Here is a 20489-nt window from a genome sequence, read left to right on the forward strand (position 1 = left end):
TTCACCACCTGTTTTTCTATCTATAACTAGAATTGGTGTTATTGTTTATTAAATTACCCAAATTAAAAACCTATTGGAATAACAATATTAACATGAAGGTAGATTTACAGTATATTCTGAATCTGGGATTGCAGTAAAGTAGTATTTGAATGGTCCTGTACTATTCCTGAATAACCAAATACATTCTACCTAAATGAATGACTTATTATTATTTACTGTTTCTCCTCTTTTCCTAACAACATCCTATAAATAACCCCGTGCAAAGACACTGTATGGGGTCAAGAAAGTGACAGACTCTTTATTACGCATTGAATTTCTGAATGTCATCTACTTCACAGTCATTTAAGCTCGAACCCAGGGAATAAATGTCTCTGCAGTGCCAGTGATGGGAGTACAGCGGGTACAGAGCTCCCTTGGCACTCTTTCGTTGGCATTTTTTCTCTCCCACACGTATTAACATTTTTTTTTACAATTTTCAGGACCAAGCACCGCCCACTCCAGCAAGAGCCAATCGCAATGTAAGAGCCTTGTGCAGGGGGAGGGGAAAGCGGCAGGTGCTAGGTGGGTACTTGTCTAAGCCAAGAGAAGCGAGCGGAGTACAGAGCTGGCCTGAGGGGAGCGAGGGAGAGGGCAGACGTGGGCAGAGTATACCGGAGAAAAGAGGGCTTTCTAGGTGCACGTTAAATAGTATGGTCATAGCACAAGCGAGATAAACTCAAGGGTGATCGTGTAAGATCCGTGCAGGCAGGGGAAATGTCAGAGGTGCGTGGCACGGAGCCCAGTCCTGCAGCCGGAGCCAGGGTTTTCTTCCAGACTCCAGCACTGGCAGCCCCCGGCTCCCGAGAAGAATCCCCGCAGAAGGTATTGGTGACAGCGTCTCAGCACAAGCAGCAGCAGCCCCCACCTCCACCACCACCGAGGAGGCAGCACCAAGGCAAAGTGACAGTGAAATACGATAGGAAAGAGCTGAGGAAGCGGCTGGTGCTGGAGGAATGGATAGTGGAGCAGCTCAGTGAGCTATACGGCTGCGAGGTAAAATCCATTGCTTTCTATGGGCTGTAGGATGCCTAATCTGTCTGTCAGGGCATGCTGGGAGTCGTAGTGAAAACAGATCTCCTTATATGACGGAATGTGCCAGATCTTACAGGGTAAATTGTTAGTGTCAACATTCTTAGAGATTCCTATGGCCCCCCAGACTTTACTCCCCTCTTTGTATTGCTTCATTTTTTTCATATGTGTCCCCCAAACAACAATGTAGTCAATATCTGGCACATGTATAGGAAAAGTTGTGCAGCTCTGCTTTAGTATGAAAGTGCAATATGATCATTGTGTGTTCCATCATGGCATGACACTGGCACACACAGACTTTTTACAATGTATAAGGCTGAGGATTACCTATATATAAACAGTATTCTGTAGGAGATTACATGCTAAGCATTGTGTCTGGGTCACCTTCCATTAATGCCATTAGTGTATGTCCTCCTCTGTCTGGGCATCACTGTTGTGTCTGGTTCTGCGGGAGCCTCCTTTGCATTGGAGCAGATTTCCGAATAGTCGGGACTGGAGCTCCTACCAGTCATTGCTGAGTGTATTGGGTGGGGGCACTTATAAAACACATTACATCATGACAGCTCCACGGCTCTGACATGTCTGGGCCAAACTAGACCTCATTGATGTCAATTAAAGGGAGCGGAGCAGAAGTTTCCCACAAGACATATTATGGTTTGATCCTTCAACCCCTTTGTCAGATTCATACACGTATTCTGGATTTTATCCACTTACTTATACTTATAGGTATGGGGAGCTGTTATCCAGAATGCTTGGGATCTGGGGCTTTCCGGATAACGAATCTTTCTGTAATTTGGATCTTCATACCTTAAAGGTGGCCATAGAAGTAGAGATCCGCTCGTTTGGTGATGTCACCAAATGAGCGGATCTCTGCCCAATATGCCCGCATTGAAGTGGGTGATATCGGGATGAGGCCAACGATCGGATTATAATGCATCTAATATGGGGGGTCAGATCACCGGACCGCATACATGCACAGATGCGGCCGCAATCCAATAGGATTTTTTAACCTGCCCGATCAAGATCTGGCAGACTTTCGGCCAGATACTGATCGTGAAAGCCCACCAGAGCCAATAAGCTACCGACTCGGTCTGTCGGCAGCTTTTATCGGCCCGTGTATGGGGACCTTTAGTCTACTAGAAAATCATGGCAACATTAAATAAACCCAATAGACTGGTTTTGCTTGAATAGGATTAATTATATCTTAGTCTGGATCAAGTACAAGCTACTGTTTTATTATTACAGAGAAAAAGGAAATTATTTTCAAAAATTTGGATTATATGGAAAAAAATGGGCGTCTATGGGAGATGGCCTTTCCATAATTCAGAGATTTCTGGATAACGGATCCCACACCAGTACAATATATAAAACTGGGTAAATAGATTTTTTGTTGGTTTCATTGGATTCCGTTGATTGGTTACCAAGCAGTAACCAATCATTGACTTGAGTAGGGCCACATGGGCCATAATTGTTTGCATTTCAATCTGACCTGCATACTAAGAATCAGTTGCAAACTCACTAAACAGTTATGTCCCATGTGGCCTCCATTTAAAGGTACAGTTCATTGTAAAAATAAAAATTGGATTAATAGATATGGTGTGCAAAATACAAACTGTTTCTGATATAAGTACTGTAGTTGGTCAAAAATATAATGTATAAAGGCTGGAGTGACCAGGCCGGATTTGTGGCAAGGCCACATAGGCCCGGGCCTAGGGCGGCAAAAAATAGGGACGGCATGCCGCCCAGCCGCATTATGGGGACATGTGCGTCCCCATTCAATTACACCAGCTGCGCCGGCGTTTTTTTCGCCGGCGCACTGGGAAGGGGAAGTGTAGGCGGGCGCTAGGACCGCACGGCCGCCTGGACGGACTGCGCGGCCTAGGGGCGGCCGGCAAAGAAATCCGGCGCTGGGGGTCACTGGATGTTTAACAGAACAGAGCACTACTTCCTGCTATTCAGCTCTCTAACTCTGAGTTAGTCAGCGACTTGAAGGGGGGCCACATGGGAAAGAACTGTTCAGTGAGTTTGCAATTGATTGATTGATCCTCAGCATGCAGCTCAGATTCAAAAGCAAACAGATATGACCCATATGACCCCCCTCAAGTCTTGATTGGTTACTGCCTGGTAACCAATCAGTGGAAACAGGGCTGTAATTAGGTCTGATGCCACCCTAGGCACTGGACCTAAACCCTGTGCCGTGCGTTTGACGTCAGCATGTTGTGTGCATGACATCCATGCGAGCTTACGCCGTGGAAGTGATATCACGCGATATGTGTGCATGAAGTCACTTCTGACAACAAACCCGGTCCCCTACCCTCTCCCCCCCCTGCTCTGTCACCGGATTTGTTATGGAAATCCGTGGCAGAGGCTGGACTCATTTTTTTTATTTAAAAAATATATTTATAGGCACCCACAAAACCTGCTGCCCTAGGCACAGGCCCTCGAGTGCCTCGATATAAATAGGCCCCTGAGCGGAAACTATATTGAAAACATTTTTTATTTTGCACAGCCTATCTATTTACCAAGTTTTTATTTTTACACTGAACAATGCCTTTAAGTCAGAGTTAGAGAGCTGAAAAGCAGGAAGTAGTGTTCTGGCTATTATGTTACACATCCGGTAACACCAGCCTATAAATAGATGACATTTTTGGCTAACTAACCATATTAGAAGCATTTTCTATTTTGCACAGCCTATTTATTTACCCAGTTTTTATTTTTAAACTAAACTGTTCCTTGAAATCCAATATATGCCCACTTCTCATTGATTGTATTGTCTTATGAGTGTATTTGGAAGTCTATACAAAAGCATCACTGTATATTAAGAGCTATTGTCCTTATGCTTGGTAAAAAGTGCTATTCTAAATATTTTTTAATCCTGTAACATTAATCAACAACCTCTTCTTTCTGCTGACTTAGCCCTAGTAATTTTATCTATTGGAAGAATAAAAAGGCAATACCATTGGGTATAATACATGGCTGTTTATTCTGTGTTTTGGCTCAGGAAAATGAAATCACAATTAATTAGTTAATAGGAACCAAAGGGCCACAGAGAAGCTTGGAATATGATCTCCCTGTATCAATCAGCTGGTAGGGGAAGCATGGAATATTATCACTGAATTGAGCTGTATATTGTGTGTACATGTGGTTTCTTTGTCATAATTTGCTGCATTTTTCATCTGTTGGTTCAAGTAAGCAGCTCAGTCTGCCTCCTGTAGGGAAATCTGTTATTCAAGAGTATACCTTGTTCTTTAGATGCAGTTAGTGTGAATGCCATAGCTAGTTCCAGCAGATCCAGTTATACTGCCAGGCTTTTCTGTTCAATGGCACGTGGGCCAAATTTGTATTTTATTATACAGTGATGTCATGAAAAAGATTTTTATTTGAGGAAATGTGCAGTAGAACACACCGTTTCTAGACCCACTGAACAATGCTCCCTGTACTTTCTAAGAACTGAATAACTTAGTTGCATAGTTTATAAAGTAATCCCCTGCCTTTGCTTTTTGCACACTAGGGATACACACAATGACTGTTTGAGAAACTAGGCTGTAAAATAAAAGGCAGAACCTGTAACTCTTCTGTAGCTTCTGGACTACAGCTGGAAGAGTGCTAGAGAGTGCTATTAAATGGAATAACCTGTCACTGGCTGGCCTCATTCACGAGGCCCCTGCTTCCCAATTTATCACTAGAGGTAAATTCCTTCTAGGGCAGGACAGCTTTACTGGGGCCTTGTTGATCCCAGACTCAGTGTAACACATCCAACTGGGTCAGCAACTGAAGATCAAAGAGAAAGATTCACCCCCTATCTAGACACTTTATTAAAGTGTGGCAGGAAGTGGTCATAATCCTATGGGCCAATAATAGAAATATGTACATTAGATAACTAGATACATGGACATCTGTCCAGCAACTACGGAAATAAAGAAGTGTAGGGATTTAAAGCCATAGGGACATACTAAACCTATGTGTCCCTACACTAATTTTCTCAGTTACAGGAATTGTTCAGTGTAAAAATAAAAACTGTATAAATAGGTAGGCTGTGCAAAATAACATGTTTCTAATATTGTTAGTTAGCCAACAATGCAATGTATAAAGGCTGGAGTGACTGGATGTCTAACAAAATAGCCAGAATACTACTTCCTGCTTTGCATCTCTCTTGGTTTCCACTGGTTACCAGGCAGATCCAGTTAGACTGCCAGGCAGTAACCAATCAGTCACTTGAGGGGGTTCACATGGGTCATAAGTGTTTGCTTTTTAAGCTGAGCTTAATGCTGAGGATCAATTGCAAACTAACTGAACAGTTTTGTCCCATGTGGCCCCCTTAAAGTCACTGACTAACTCGGAGTTAGAGAGCTGAAAATCATGAAGTTCTGTTATGTTAGACATCCTGTAAAGGGTACCTAGCAGGCGGCGGGTCTCCTGTCGCTTCCTCCTGTGCCTTCTTGAAGCATGCAACGGGTCCTTCTGCAACTCCGGGGTTTGCGCGCCACTCACCTATCTCCAGCTTTCGGCATGCAGAGTCTGACGTCATTGAACATTGACGCGAAATTCAAATATTTAAAGGGACCATGGACAATAACATACTGCCCAATGTTGGTCTATTTTGGTAGTTCCTGGGTGAGATTTCTAGTGTGTATTATCCGTTCTTGCCTGTCCCTGATATTGTCTAGTTCGCTGCCTGTCCTGACTCTTGTCTGGTTTCTGACGACTCTTTTGGAAAATGATTCTATACTTTTCTACTGGTTTATTGACCCAGCCTGTGACCCCAATTATCTTGCTTCCTGTTTTGGTATTGCGCTGCATGAATGGTGTTAACCCGGCCTGTTCCACCACCACGCTCCTTGTTCCCCGTTCTTCCTGTAAACGTTTAGGTCGCTTGCCTGCTTAGAACTTTCCCCCTGGTCCTCTCACTTTAAAGGAGAAGGAAACCCCCTGGGCGCAAAACCCCTCCCCCGTGTTGCCCCCCCTCCCTCCCCCCCCTCCCCGATTTCACTTTGTGACATTCGGCGCATGCGCAGTAGATCCATACCGGTAACTGTTCCTACTGCGCATGCGCCAGAAGACGCCGGTCAAAGCAGGAAGAAGACGCGCGTGGGAGAAGATGGCGACTGTGAACTCCGTGGACAGGACCTGCGCAGAGGGGTGAGTAACAAGTTAGGGGCATTTGCCCAGGGGGACAGCTAGCCAGGGGGGAGAAGGGAGGGGGGGCAACACAGGGGAGGGGTTTTGCGCCCAGGGGGTTTCCTTCTCCTTTAAGACCTGGCAGCATCCGAGTAGCAAGGGCTCCTACCGAAGCGAAAGTCGGTTGCTATAGGCGGAAGCATGAGCTGAGGCTGGGCCCTTGGGGTTTGTTTTGGGTTTGGTATACCATTTGTAACATTACGTTGGGCCCGACATGGCCCACGGAAGCTATTCTGGCAAGCCTTCTATAGCGTCTTAGGGAATAAGAGTCTAAGCAGGACCAGAAATTCCAGTGTCTCCAGAGACTCTCAGTGAGGTTGGACATGATTCAACAGCAACGGGTTGCTTCCACATCGGCCCTGACCTCTCCAGGCAGGCTACTTCCTATACCCCGGGCAAATGCCACAGTTAAACCCAAACTTTTGTTCCCTGAAAAGTTAAGTGGGGACCGTAGCAAGTTTTTGGGAAGCTTGCAAGTTGCATGCAAGTCGATGGAAGTTCCCTTGGCTGTGGGCTGGTGTCTTCAAGACCTCACTATGTCTTTGGGAAATCATGTTAAACGTATTTCTTTCTATGTCATTGTGTGCCCACAAACTTCTATAATCAGGCCTCCCCTGGAGTGCGGATTGTGTGTCCTCATGTCTAAGATCTTCCCATACCTTTGTTGCAACTTTTCTAGAGGGGTTACCTCCTTATTATGTCTCTTTCCCAGACATCTTTTCTAAAAATGCAGCCCTATGTGCGATTTGTTACCAGGTTCCCCTCCTCCTAAGGGCAGAACTTATTCTCTATCCCTTCCTGAGTCTTGGTCCATGGATGAAAACCTGGAGAGAGGGTTTATAATGTCTTCCTCCTCTCATGTGGGTGCTGGTTTCTATTTTGTTGAAAAAAATATGGGGGGCAAAAGCCTTGCATCGATTATAGGGGTATAAATAAGATCACAGTTAAAAATTACTGCCCCCTCCCCTTTATATCCAAACTCATATTACTGCCCTTACCAAAAAGGGGGCTGACCATCCCTTGCTTTCCTGGTAGAGTTGAATGCTTCTGAATTCGGAGAAGGGGCAGTTTTGTTTCAATGACACCCTGTTACCAATAAGATACACCCTTGGGCCTTTTTTTCTATAAAATTCTCTCCTGCAGAGATGAACTATGATATTGGTAACAGGGAGTTATTGGCCATTAAATGGGCGTTTAAGGAGTTGGAGACATCTTCTAGAGGGTGCCAAACATGGTTACAGTCTTTATCAATCATAAAAATCGATTGTACATTGAATCCGCTAAGCCCCTAAATCCTAGACAGGCCAGTCGGGCATTGTTTTTTACGTGCTTCAATTTTGTTATAACATAGGCCTGGGGAAAAGAATGCTAAAGCATATGCCCATTCTAAAAGTTTCGTCTCCAGTCCCAAAGAAGAGTTTGAACCTGACCCTATTTTGTCTAAGTAAGTGATTGTAGCAACCACTCACCCCAGCCTTTATAGATTTCATTTTTGGCTACCTAACTATATTCGAAAAACATTTTTATTTTGCACAGCGTTTCTATTCACCCAGTTTTTATTTTTACATTAAACTGTCCCTTTAAGCCCAGTCTTTGTATTAAAGGGGTTGTTCCCTTTCCATCACTTTTTTTTCAGTTCAGTTGTTTTCAGATAGTTCACTGGATAGAAAGACTTTTTTTTCCCAATCACTTGTGCTTAGCACTAGTTATGGCCCTGGTGCAACAGCGCCCCCTCCAACTACACAAACACTTTTCCGAACTCCAATGGAGCACATAGCGCTCATAACTTTGATTCTGAATATTATGGACACCATTCTCAAAATATTTATGTGTGCCATGGGCTGTGGCCAATAGCAACCTTTCAGCAATTCTAGTAACCCATAGCAGCCTGTCATTTATTCCACTATCCCATAGCAACCTGTCAGTTATTCTATTACCCCATAGCAATCTAGCAGCAATTTTATGAACCCATAGCAACCTGTCAGTAATTCTAGTATCCCATACCAACTTGTCAGTAATTCTAGTTTTATAGCAACCTGTCAGTAATTCTAGTAGCATAGCAACATGTAGGCAGGTAGCATTTATTAACCACCCGTTTTTCTGTCTATAACTAGAATTGGTGCTACTGTTTATTAAATTACCCAAATTAACAAATTAAAAACCTATTGGAATAATAATATGTACATGAAGGTAGACTATGTACACAAAGGTAGTACTTAAATCGTCCTGTACTATTTCTGAATAACCGAATATTAATGCATTCTAAATGTATGAGTTATTATTATTTACTGTTTCTCCTCTTTTCCTAACAAGGCCCCTACAAAAACATCCTATAAATAACCTCGTGCAAAGACACTGTATGGGGTCAAGAATGTTACAGACTCTTTATTACGCATTGAATTTTTGAATGTCATCTACTTCAGTCATTTAAGCTCGAACCCAGGGAATAAATGTCTCTGCAGTGCCAGTGATGGGAGTACAGCGGGTACAGAGCTCCCTTGGCACTCTTTGGTTGGCATTTTTTCCCTCCCACACGTATTTACATTTTTTTTAAAAATTTTCAGGACCAAGCACCGCCCACTCCAGCAAGAGCCAATCGCAATGTAAGAGCCTTGTGCAGGGGGAGGGGAAAGCGGCAGGTGCTAGGTGGGTACTTGTCTAAGCAAAGAGAAGCGAGCGGAGTACAGAGCTGGGCTGAGGGGAGCGAGGGAGAGGGCAGACGTGGGCAGAGTATACCGGAGAAAAGAGGGCTTTCTAGGTGCACGTTAAATAGTATGGTCATAGCACAAGCAAGATAAACTCAAGGGTGATCGTGTAAGATCCGTGCAGGCAGGGGAAATGTCAGAGGTGCGTGGCACGGAGCCCAGTCCTGCAGCCGGAGCCAGGGTTTTCTTCCAGACTCCAGCACTGGCAGCCCCCGGCTCCCGAGAAGAATCCCCGCAGAAGGTATTGGTGACAGCGTCTCCGCACAAGCAGCAGCAGCCCCCACCTCCACCACCACCGAGGAGGCAGCACCAAGGCAAAGTGACAGTGAAATACGATAGGAAAGAGCTGAGGAAGCGGCTGGTGCTGGAGGAATGGATAGTGGAGCAGCTCAGTGAGCTATACGGCTGCGAGGTAAAATCCATTGCTTTCTATGGGCTGTAGGATGCCTAATCTGTCTGTCAGGGCATGCTGGGAGTCGTAGTGAAAACAGATCTCCTTATATGACGGAATGTGCCAGATCTTACAGGGTAAATTGTTAGTGTCAACATTCTTAGAGATTCCTATGGCCCCCCAGACTTTACTCCCCTCTTTGTATTGCTTCATTTTTTTCATATGTGTCCCCCAAACAACAATGTAGTCAATATCTGGCACATGTATAGGAAAAGTTGTGCAGCTCTGCTTTAGTATGAAAGTGCAATATGATCATTGTGTGTTCCATCATGGCATGACACTGGCACACACAGACTTTTTACAATGTATAAGGCTGAGGATTACCTATATATATACAGTATTCTGTAGGAGATTACATGCTAAGCATTGTGTCTGGGTCACCTTCCATTAATGCCATTAGTGTATGTCCTCCTCTGTCTGGGCATCACTGTTGTGTCTGGTTCTGCGGGAGCCTCCTTTGCATTGGAGCAGATTTCCGAATATTCGGGACTGGAGCTCCTACCAGTCATTGCTGAGTGTATTGGGTGGGGGCACTTATAAAACACATTACATCATGACAGCTCCACGGCTCTGACATGTCTGGGCCAAACTAGACCTCATTGATGTCAATTAAAGGGAGCGGAGCAGAAGTTTCCCACAAGACATATTATGGTTTGATCCTTCAGCTCCTATGTCAGATTCATACACGTAATCTGGATTTTATCCACTTCCTTATACAGATATGGGGACATGTTATTCAGAATGCTTGGGACCTGGGGTTTTCCAAATAATGGATCTGTAATTTGGATCTTTATACCTTAAGTCTACTAGAAAATCATGTAAACATTAAATAAACCCAATAGGCTGGTTTTGCTTCCAATAAGGATTAATTATATCTTATATAAGGTACTGTTTATTATTACAGAGAAAAGGGAAATCATTTTCAAAAATTTGAATTATATGGAAAAAATTGGAGTCTATGGGAGACTGCTTTTCCATAATTCTGAGCTTTCTGGATAACGGATCCCATACTAGTACAAATTAGACAGCATAGTTAAAGCCATTTTTGGGTGATTGTCTTAAATCCAATATACTGTATGTCTACTTCTCATGGATTGTGTTGTGTCATGAGTGTATATGGAAGTCAGTACAAAAGCATTACTGTATATTAAGATATATTGTCCTTATGCTTGGTAAAAAGCGTTATTCTGAATATCTTTTAATCTTATGACCTTAACAGTAATAAACAATGTCCCCTTTCTGCTGATGTAGCCCTAGCAATTTTATCTATTAGAAGAAGAAAAAGGCAATACCATTGGGTTTAATGCATGGCTGTTTATTCTGTGTATTGGCTCAGGAAAATGAAATGACAATTAATTAGTTAATAGGAACCGAAGGACCACAGAGAAGCTTGGAATATGATCTCCCTGTATCAAGCAGCTGGTAGGGGAGCATGGAATATTGTCGCTGAATTGAGCTGTATCATTGAATCATGTGGTTTCTTTGTCATAATTTGCTGCATTTTTCATCTGTTGGTTCAAGTAAGCAGCTCAGTCTGCCTCCTGTAGGAAAATCTGTTATTCAAGCTAAAACCTTGTTCTGTAGATGCAGCTAGTGTAAAAGACCTAGCTGGTTCCAACAGATCCAGTTGGACTGCCAGGCTTTTCTGTTCAATGACACGAGGGCCAAATTTGTCTTTTTTCATACAGTGATGTCATGAAAAAGATTTTTATTTTGAGGAAATGTTTAGTACAACACACTGTTTCTAAGCCCACTAAGCAATGCTCCCTGTACTCTCTAAGGCACAGGTTATAAGGTAATCCCCTGTCTCTGCTTTGTGCACCCTAGGGATACACACAATGACCGTTTGAGAAACTAGGCTGAACCTGTAACTCTAGCTTCCAGACTACAGCTGAAAAAAGAACCAGCCAAGGATGATGGGTACCTGCATAGGGTGGCTCTGCTGACTGCTTAGCATAGTAGTTAATGTTTATCTCTGCGGTTTGTGGTAGGGAAATTAGCTGTTTGTGGACATAAGAGCATATCTTGTATGGACAATTAGCAGTTTGTTTAGAGACATGCTGCAGACATGCTAGTTTTGAAGCAGTTGAAGCAGCCATGCAAATACAGCTAAATTAACTAATTATAAATATGTAACGGAGAACTAACCCCCCTAAATGGGAAAAGCCCCCATCCCCCTACAACCATAGAGTACTCTCCCTGCTTCCTCCCCTCATAGTCAGGGCTGTATTTAGGTCCGACACTGCCCTAGGCACCGGACCTAAACACACCCCTTATGTCGTGCATGTGACGTCACTTCCACTTGATTGCTCAACCCCTCCTACCCCTAATCCCCTCAGCTCCATCACCAGATTTCCTATGGAAATCCGTGGTGGAGTGTGGGGGGAATTAAAAAACAAAAGACGGAAAAAATATACAAATATAATAATAATATATATATACGCCCCAGCTCATGGGTGCATTAGTGAAAAATGTGTCCCTAATTGTGAATCTCGTGTATCTGTGCAGAGTAGTGCAGCGGAGCTCAAGGGCGCCATCTTCCGCATCTTTGGTTTTCCTCGGATCCTCTTTCTTCCCTTCAGCCATTTACTGAGTTTCTGGCGAAATATCTATGTCTGCGGTCCCTTTCTGAAGAAAACCAAAGATGTGAAAGATAGCGCCCTTGAGATCCACTGCGCTTCTCTTCAGATATGCGAGAATCACAATTAGGGACACATTTTTCACTAGTGCACTATGCGGGGAGAAAGCAGGGAAGGGGCACTATGGAGGGTAGTGGATGGGGATTTTCAAATTAGGGGGTTTAGTACTTCTTTAAAGGTAGTTAAAAAACTGCATATAGAATACTGTGTGTGTGTGTGTGTGTGTGTGTATATATATATATATCTATATATCTATATATCTATATATCTATATATCTATATATATATCTATATATCTCTATATATATCTATATATATCTATATATATCTATATATATATATATATATATATATATACACACACATATATATATATATATACATATATATACATTGTTATTGTTGGTTATGCCTGCTCTGTGTGATGCTTTGGCTATATTTCTGCTTTTACCTGCACCAAGGTTGTTTTTGACTCATATTGGAGTGCACCTCTCTGACTCCATTTTAATCAAATAATTCAAATGTTTAAAAATTATTTCTTTTTTTCTCTGTAAAAATGGTAACTAAGCTGCATGAATCCATATTGGTGGCAAAAAAAAATATTTTAAGGAAGATCCTTTAAATAGAAAATCCCAGGTCTCAAGCATTCAAGGATCCTTTATCTGTATATATATATATATATATATATATATATATATATATATATATATATATATATATATATATATATATATATATATATCTCTGCGAATTAAATAGTACAGTATAAGGGCTCTTGCACTTTTTGAGAACAGCCAAGCAGAATATAATGGAATCAATTAGCTAATGTGAATAGGTAGCTCAAACCTGTGCTTCACATGTGCATCAAACACATAAAAACACCTGTATGTAAGAGCACTAAAATCTTGCCAGGTCAAGCATGGAGGTTACATAAGCTACATATAAGGTTTATTGAAAAGAGTGTTTTTGAAATATGCTAAAATATTGAGTGATTTCAAAATAAATTTGAAGAGCATTGAAAGATTCAAATCAATAATGTGAAAAAAAAAAGATCTAAGGATTTCCTTCTCCTTTAATAAATCCCATACCTGTATTATTTGTAGAATCAGGATCTGGTCAATTTAAGGATTTGCTAATACAGACAGGGGGTGCCATAGTTTGCATCTTAGAAGATAAGTAAGGGCTGGTTAGTGGGTAAAAAGGCTAAATTCAACTTTTTTAAATTATTTCCTTTTTCTATGTAATACTAAAACAGTACTTGTACTTGATCGCAGCTAACTAAATAATCCTTTAAAGGGTTTGTTCACCTGAGTTAACTTTTAGTATGGTGTAGAGAGTGATGTAGATAGACAATTTGCAATTTGTTTCCATTTTTACTTGTGTTTTTTGAAATATTTAGCTTTTTATTCAGCAGCTCTCCAGTTTGTAATTTCAGCAATCTGGTTGCTAGGGTCCAAATTACCCTAGCAACCGTGCACTGATTTGAATAAGAGACTGGAATATGAATAGGAGAGGACCTGAATAGAAAGATGAGTAATAAAAAGTAGCAGTAAAATACAATTGTTGCCTTACAGAGTGGACCAGTTTCAAGCAAGACAATTTTTACGCAAATACAGCCGTATCTGTCCAGAACATGGGGACAGGTACCATAACCTTACCAATCTCTGGCAAACCTTTATTAACCAGGGATACAGACCCCAGACTGTTGGTAAACAAATAAAAAAAGCAAGCACAAGAAGATTCAAATCAATAGAACAGGGGCATTAGGAGCTACAATCGCTACACCAGAGAGACGAAAGGCTGCAAAATATATTTCCTAACCTTTCCTTGCTTTCATACAAATAAAACATCAGGGGTAGTTCACCTTTAAGTTAACTTTTAGCATGTTATTGAATTGCTAATTCTAAGCAACTTTTCAATTGGCTTTAATTGCCTTCTTTCCGGCTTTCAAATGGGGGTCACTGACCCCATCTAAAAACAAATGCTCTGTAAGGCTACAAATGTATTGCTATTTATTACTTATCTTTCTATTCAGGCCTCTCGTATTCATATACTAGGCTCTTATTCAAATCAGTGCATGGATGCTAAGGTAATTTGGACCCTAGCAACCAGATTGCTGAAATTGCAAACTGGAGAGCTGCTGAATAAAAAGCAAAATAACTCAAAAAAACACTAATATGAAATGAAAACCAATCACAAATTGTCTCAGAATATCACTTTCTACATCATACTAAAAGTTAATTTAAAGGTGAACCACCCCTTTAAGCGGGTTATTGTGCAGAGTTCGTGGAAGCCCCAACCGATAGTGGTACATCCTGTGGACACAAACGATGTCGGACCTGTGTCCACATATCCAGCACAGATAAGAGTACAAATACTGCATTCCCAAATGGAACGCCAGGTACAGGGCTCATTCTCCTGTCACTCATCAAATGCAGTCTACTTAATTATGTGCTTAAATGTCCCACTATGGGAGTATACGCTGAGGAAAGAAGACAGATGATCCGAGACAGAATAAAAGGACAATGATTCACAGTTAAAGGGGTGGTTCACCTTTTCGCTTTTATTATATTATTATAGAATGGCCAATTCTAAGAAACGTTTCAATTGGTCTTCGTTATTTATTTCTTATAGTTTTTAAATTATTTGCCACCTTCTTCTGATTCTTTCCAGCTTTCAAATGGGGGTCACTGACGCCATCTACAAAACACTCTGTAAGGTTACACATTTATTGTTATTGCTACTTTTGATTACTTATCATTCTATTCAATCTGTCTCCTATTCATATTCCAGTGTCTTACTCAAATCATTGCATGGTTGCTAGGGTAATTTGGACCCTAGCAACCAGATTGCTGAAATTGCAAACTGGAGAGCTGCTTAATAAAAAGCTATAATAACTCAAAATCCTTATTGGAAGCAAAACCAGTCTTTTGGGTTTGTTTAATGTTTACATAATCTTCTAGAAGACTTACGTCTACTAGACCCCCCTCCCTCCGACCCCCCCCCCCAGCCTACCCAGGACAAATGCCCCTAACTTTTTACTTACCCCTTGGTGCAGATTCTTTACTTGGGAGTTCACGGCTGCCATCTTCTTTTCTTCGTTAAACTTCGGAAGCAGAAAGACATTTTCGGCGCATGCAAAGTTGGAGTAATATTCCGGTCCCGAAAACTGGCCATGCGCCTTAAGTCACGAAAATTTCCGAAAGTCACTAATTTTTTTCGGAAATTTACGTGACTTTCTTCGTGTCATGCACAGTTGTTCGGGACTGGAATATTACTCCCAACTGTGCATGCGCCGAAAACGGCGGTCCTTCATATTAAACTTGGGACACAATAATAAGGAAAACTTATCTATCTTGCAGTACTGGAATAATCTTAAATAGAAAGCATCTTGCAGAGCACAGCTTGTATGGGAGCCTTCTAATGCTGAACCAGCCAATTACAATGTATTTCATACTGTTTGATTCCAAGCCATTTATAGGCAAAAGGTTGGTCGTGATTTTATTACAGATCTTTAATTGTTGTGCCCAGCCATGCTCTATCACCTGGTGTTTGGCTGCTTAAACCAGCCAAGTGCCTCACATGTGTGTGTGTTAAATGTCAGTTAAAACAGATTCCTGACTGTCAGGAACATGTTTACAAATAAGGAAGATATCGAACTTCTGGGAATCAGACCAATGCAAGTATAAGTTTTTCATTTTACGGTAATACTCCAGAGCCCAGTTGTTGATGAAAAAGCAGACTTCTCGTTCCTTTTATTTATAAAACAACAGTCAAATATATTGCTAAATATTCTGGTAATTAGTATGGTAATTATGTGAAGTTTACACCAATGTAATTAATTTTTTGAGCAGTGTGCTTATTGTTTTAGATTTTCAGCCTCACAATAAAACAAAACATTTACAGTTCAATTAAACATACCCAGAGTGTCCATAAAACTGAACTGAATAGTATACTATAGTATACTAAAATATAATTGCAAGGGATACTTATTTATGTTTATGATCAGAATGGGATGCTCTTTCCTGCAGATATTTAAAGGAAAACGATACCCCCAAACATTGTAGGTCTCTATTAAAAGATACTGAGTAAAACAGCTCATGTGTAAAACCCTGCTTCATGTAAATGAACCATTATCATAATAATATACTTTTCTATTAGTATGTGCCATTGGGTAATCATAAATACATACAAACCATATGTAAGGTCACATGAGCCAATTAACAGACAGAGTTCTGCCTTTTGCTTCCTCACTTCTTCCTGTTACAGTTAGTGTTGTAGTATTTCTGGTCAGGTGATCTCTGAGGCAGCACAGATAGAGTCACGAAATGGTGGTTCAAGGCAAGAGAGGTAAAAGGGCAATATTTATGTAAATATATATTCCAGTTTGGTAAGATTCTTTAATATGTCATTCAATTTGATATAAACTATCTGTTGCTTAAGTATTCATTTTGGGGCTATAGTTTTCCTTTAAATCTCAAAAGGCAGTGTACAGTAATGTGATTGTTTTACTGGACATTTTGTAGCTAACAATTAATAAGGTCAGTCCTGATTTTATTAAACTTTGCAAAGTTAACTATATTATGTGTTTCTATTACTAAATGGCTGTACATATATGATTATCTTTCCAGTTGAGAAAGAAAACTATGTGGTTAATATTATTATTTTCCATCAGAAAACCGGTAATTTATTTACATGCTTAAATCACATCAATGCAAATGTAAAAAGTTCAGTAGTCTCATTCTATTTTCAATAATCATTATTAGTTAGATGCAAGGGTTACTGACAGTTACAGGGAAATGTCTAAACCTTTGTCACCTGTGTTTGATACAGGAACGAGAGCAGTGCAGTCCATCTTCTGTGTTTCTGAGGAACGGAATTTTTCTGGCATAAGTGGTGGAGGGCTGATATTGGAAGCCAGTTTTGACCACTGATATTGGAAGCCAGTTTTGACCACTCGCTGGTTTTAAACCACACCCACTTTAAACCACACCCATTTTATAACTTAGAATCTTTAAGACCATATCCACATAATTGGTGGTAGCACACGAAAACCCCAAATGGTTGGTGCTCATTGCAGGGGTATCACTCATCACACATATGTGAAAACGTTCATTATATTAAGAGATACCCTTAAAGTGAAATTGTCACCCAGACACAAAAATCTGTCTAATAAAAGTCCTTTTCAAATTAAACATGAAATCCAATTTCTATTTTTTATTAAAGCATACATAGCTGTTGTAAGCTCTTTTAAAAATCTCAGCTGTCAATCAAATATTGTCTGCCACTCCTCTATGCCCGTGGCATAGAGGTGGGGCAGACAATTACTTTCACTTTCCATTCAGCACTTCTTAGATGTCACTGCTCTCCACATATTCCCCCGTTCTCTTTACCATTGTAGCCAGGGCATGGGGATGGACATCAGGTCCCCCATTCTGGTGCACAAACAAGATTCTAAGAATTATTTTTTAGTCGATTTACTGGTGATTTAAATGATGGAATAACCCCAGGTCCCAAACATTCTGGATAACTGGTCCTATACTTTTATTTCTGTTTGGTCATACTGATCCCTGTCTATGTTTAAATCAGTTTTTTCATTCTGTATTTTTTTTTTTTATGAATCTGCAACTGAAAATATGTGAAAAAAGAATATTTGACATCTTTGGGCTGCACTTTTCTCTCGAAAAGCCAATATTCTTAAGATAAAGAGGTTTTTGTAAAGACTCTTTCAAAGCCTGTTAAAATGACAGGTAATGTTTTTAAAGGCATAATTAACAATTGTTTAAATGAAGAATATACCCTTTTAGGCTGTAGTCATTGCCTTTATTCTTCAAAGGAGAAAAACAGCATGTTTCATTGCAGTGCCTTCTACATGCTCTGACATAATGGGATGCTGGATGGTTACTAAGTTAAGATTAAAATAATCAGTGCTTCTCAGACTTTGGCACAGAACATATACTATTGTAACAGACAGTTTAACTTGATATGTAGATAAAATAATGATCATAATGATTTCCACCCAAAGATAGACAAACAATTTTTGTATTATTTAAGTAAATGTAATTCTAATAAATCTGTCTGTTCTTTGTTATTGCCACACTGATTTACTTGACTACTCACACCATGCCGTATTGATAGTCAGTTCTATTCCAAACAAGACTCCGGTTCCCAAGTGACTGGTATGTTCTGTTATTCTCTTCCTTCTGTCTATTAATCACAGAAGCATTCAAGGCATTGTGGGAATTGGAATCTTGGCAGGAGCATAGCTGTTTTCTTATACACTAGTTCTGTAGCCTGGCAAACTCAGAACCTGCTTTCATTTACAATATTATTTTATAGGGATGCACAGAATCCATTATTTTTGATTTGGCTGAACCCCGAATCCTTTGTGTAATTTACATAGGCAAATCAGGGAGGGGAGGGAAAAAGAGAGTACAGAGAGTGGCTAAAAATGTTTTTACTTCTTTGTTTGTGACGAAAGGTCACATGATTTTAAGGATTTTGATTTGGTTCGGCCAGGCACAACGATTCAACCAAATTCAGTTACTATTATTATTATATTTGTGCAGTGAAGCCATGATCTCAAATCGTATGTGTATGGCAGCATCCTACTAACAGAGTCATCCTAGGACAAAACAAATCTGCAGTCCACTGAGATCTTTGTATAAACAAACCCACACCCTTACTTCAACTGCAGCCATAGGGCTTTTCAGATAGTGGCAATCTATCCTTTTTCGTGAATGACATGAGTTCTGGGCTTGAGCAGATAACATTGGTCAGGGCCTTGAATTTATGTTTCAATAAGTACCACCCTACCTGTTTCTTGCTGCATTATCCACACAGGTCTGGAGTGTGTCTAAGATACATTTTTGTTACAGATTCTGTACAACTGAATGTCCCTGTCTCTGGTGTTTGAGTCTGGCAGCTCAGTAATTCAGGTGCAGACTCTAAACTGCTACAGTTTTGCAACATTTAGTTGATACATTTCACAGCAGCATTTCTGTAGTATTAGCAACTATTGTATCAATTCTAACAGCTGCCTGTAATGAAACCCAGAGATTCTGCTCAGCAGGGACAACCATGAGAAATGTATCAACTAAATGTATCAATTTAGAACAGTTTACAGGGTCGGTGACCCCCTCCCAGAGCTGCTTTAGAAGGTGAAAAATGAAACTTTTTACACTTAAATATTAGAAAAACAGTGACATAGAAAAAACAGTAATTGGAAAAATTCATTATTTCTGAAGTTTCTGAAAACAACTAGTTGCTTGAAGATGAACAACCTTCAAAGGTGATTGTTTGCCTTTGAATAAAATTTTGATATGACGTAGAGAGAGAAATTCTGAGACAATTTGAAATAGGTTTTGATTTGTGGTTATTGAGTTATTTGGCTTTTTATTCAGCAGCTCTCCAGTTTGCAGTTTCAGTAATTTGGTTGCTAGGGTCCAAATTACCATAACAACCCTGCACTGATTTAAATAAGAGACTGGAATATAAATAGGAAAGGACCTGGATAAAAAGATGAGTAATAAAAAGTAGCAATAACAATAAATATGTAGTTTTATAGAGCATTTGTTTTTTAGATAGGGTCAATGACCCCCATTTGAAAGCTGGGAAGAGTCAGACGAAAAAGACAAATAATTCAAAAACTAAAAAGAAAATACACAATGAAGACCAATTAAAAAGTTTCTTAGAATTGGTCATTCTAGTACATACTAAAAAAGTTCACTTAAAGGTGAACCATCCCTTTAAGTTAAAAAAAAAAATACTTATATTATATCCATTAAACACATGGAATATCCAAAAAGTAAAGGTGTCCGTACACTATACTATCTGTTGACTTTGCCTTAATCTTTCCCCATTATACCTACATGGGCAGGTAAACTGCAAAATTAGTCTAAAGGGCCCAGAATCGACCAATTAAATCTGCCAGTGTATGGCCTCCTTTAGACAGTGTTAACATTTGTATGTACATATATTACAAAAGCACAATAAAACATATTTGATCACCCACATAGATACACATTCTCACTGTTAAAATATCCCCAAAAGGTAGGGGATTATTTTGACATTACCGATATACAGTATGATACATTATAACATAATGACAATTATTACATTATTCCATGTTCCCCAAGGAGTTAAAGATTATTTACCAATAACAGGATACTACCCGTCCACTATTTCTCTCCATAGACTGGTAAATCCAGAATATTTATTTATTCTTTTTGGGGCAATTTCCTACCACATCACCTTTCCTAATGAACTGCACCCCAGCAAGCACTTTCTTACTAACAGGAATCTCCAAATACTAAACATTGGCCTTCACTCAGAATGCCTGGTTTTGATCCATATCTCACCACCTTGTGACTGGGCAATGACTTTCCCTGTTCCTAAGGCACTGACAGTCAAAAAGTAAACTAAGTTACACCCTCTCATTGTATCTAA

The 20489-nt window shown here is 40.2% G+C and overlaps 1 protein-coding gene across 2 annotated transcripts in view; it reads left to right on the forward strand.

Annotated features, from left to right (window-relative positions):
* The first annotated feature begins 586 nt into the window (after positions 1-586).
* Positions 587-20489, forward strand: part of ppp1r14c.L (protein phosphatase 1 regulatory inhibitor subunit 14C L homeolog) — a 53946-nt gene continuing 34043 nt past the window's right edge. The window contains 1 exon segment of one of the 2 annotated variants that reach the window (NM_001094427.1): positions 587-1032. In NM_001094427.1, coding sequence (NP_001087896.1) covers positions 754-1032 — 279 coding nt within the window. In that variant the 5' untranslated portion in view covers positions 587-753. 2 annotated transcript variants of the gene reach the window in all.

This window comes from Xenopus laevis, chromosome 5L, assembly GCF_017654675.1.
Source record: "Xenopus laevis strain J_2021 chromosome 5L, Xenopus_laevis_v10.1, whole genome shotgun sequence".
NCBI lineage: Eukaryota > Metazoa > Chordata > Amphibia > Anura > Pipidae > Xenopus > Xenopus laevis.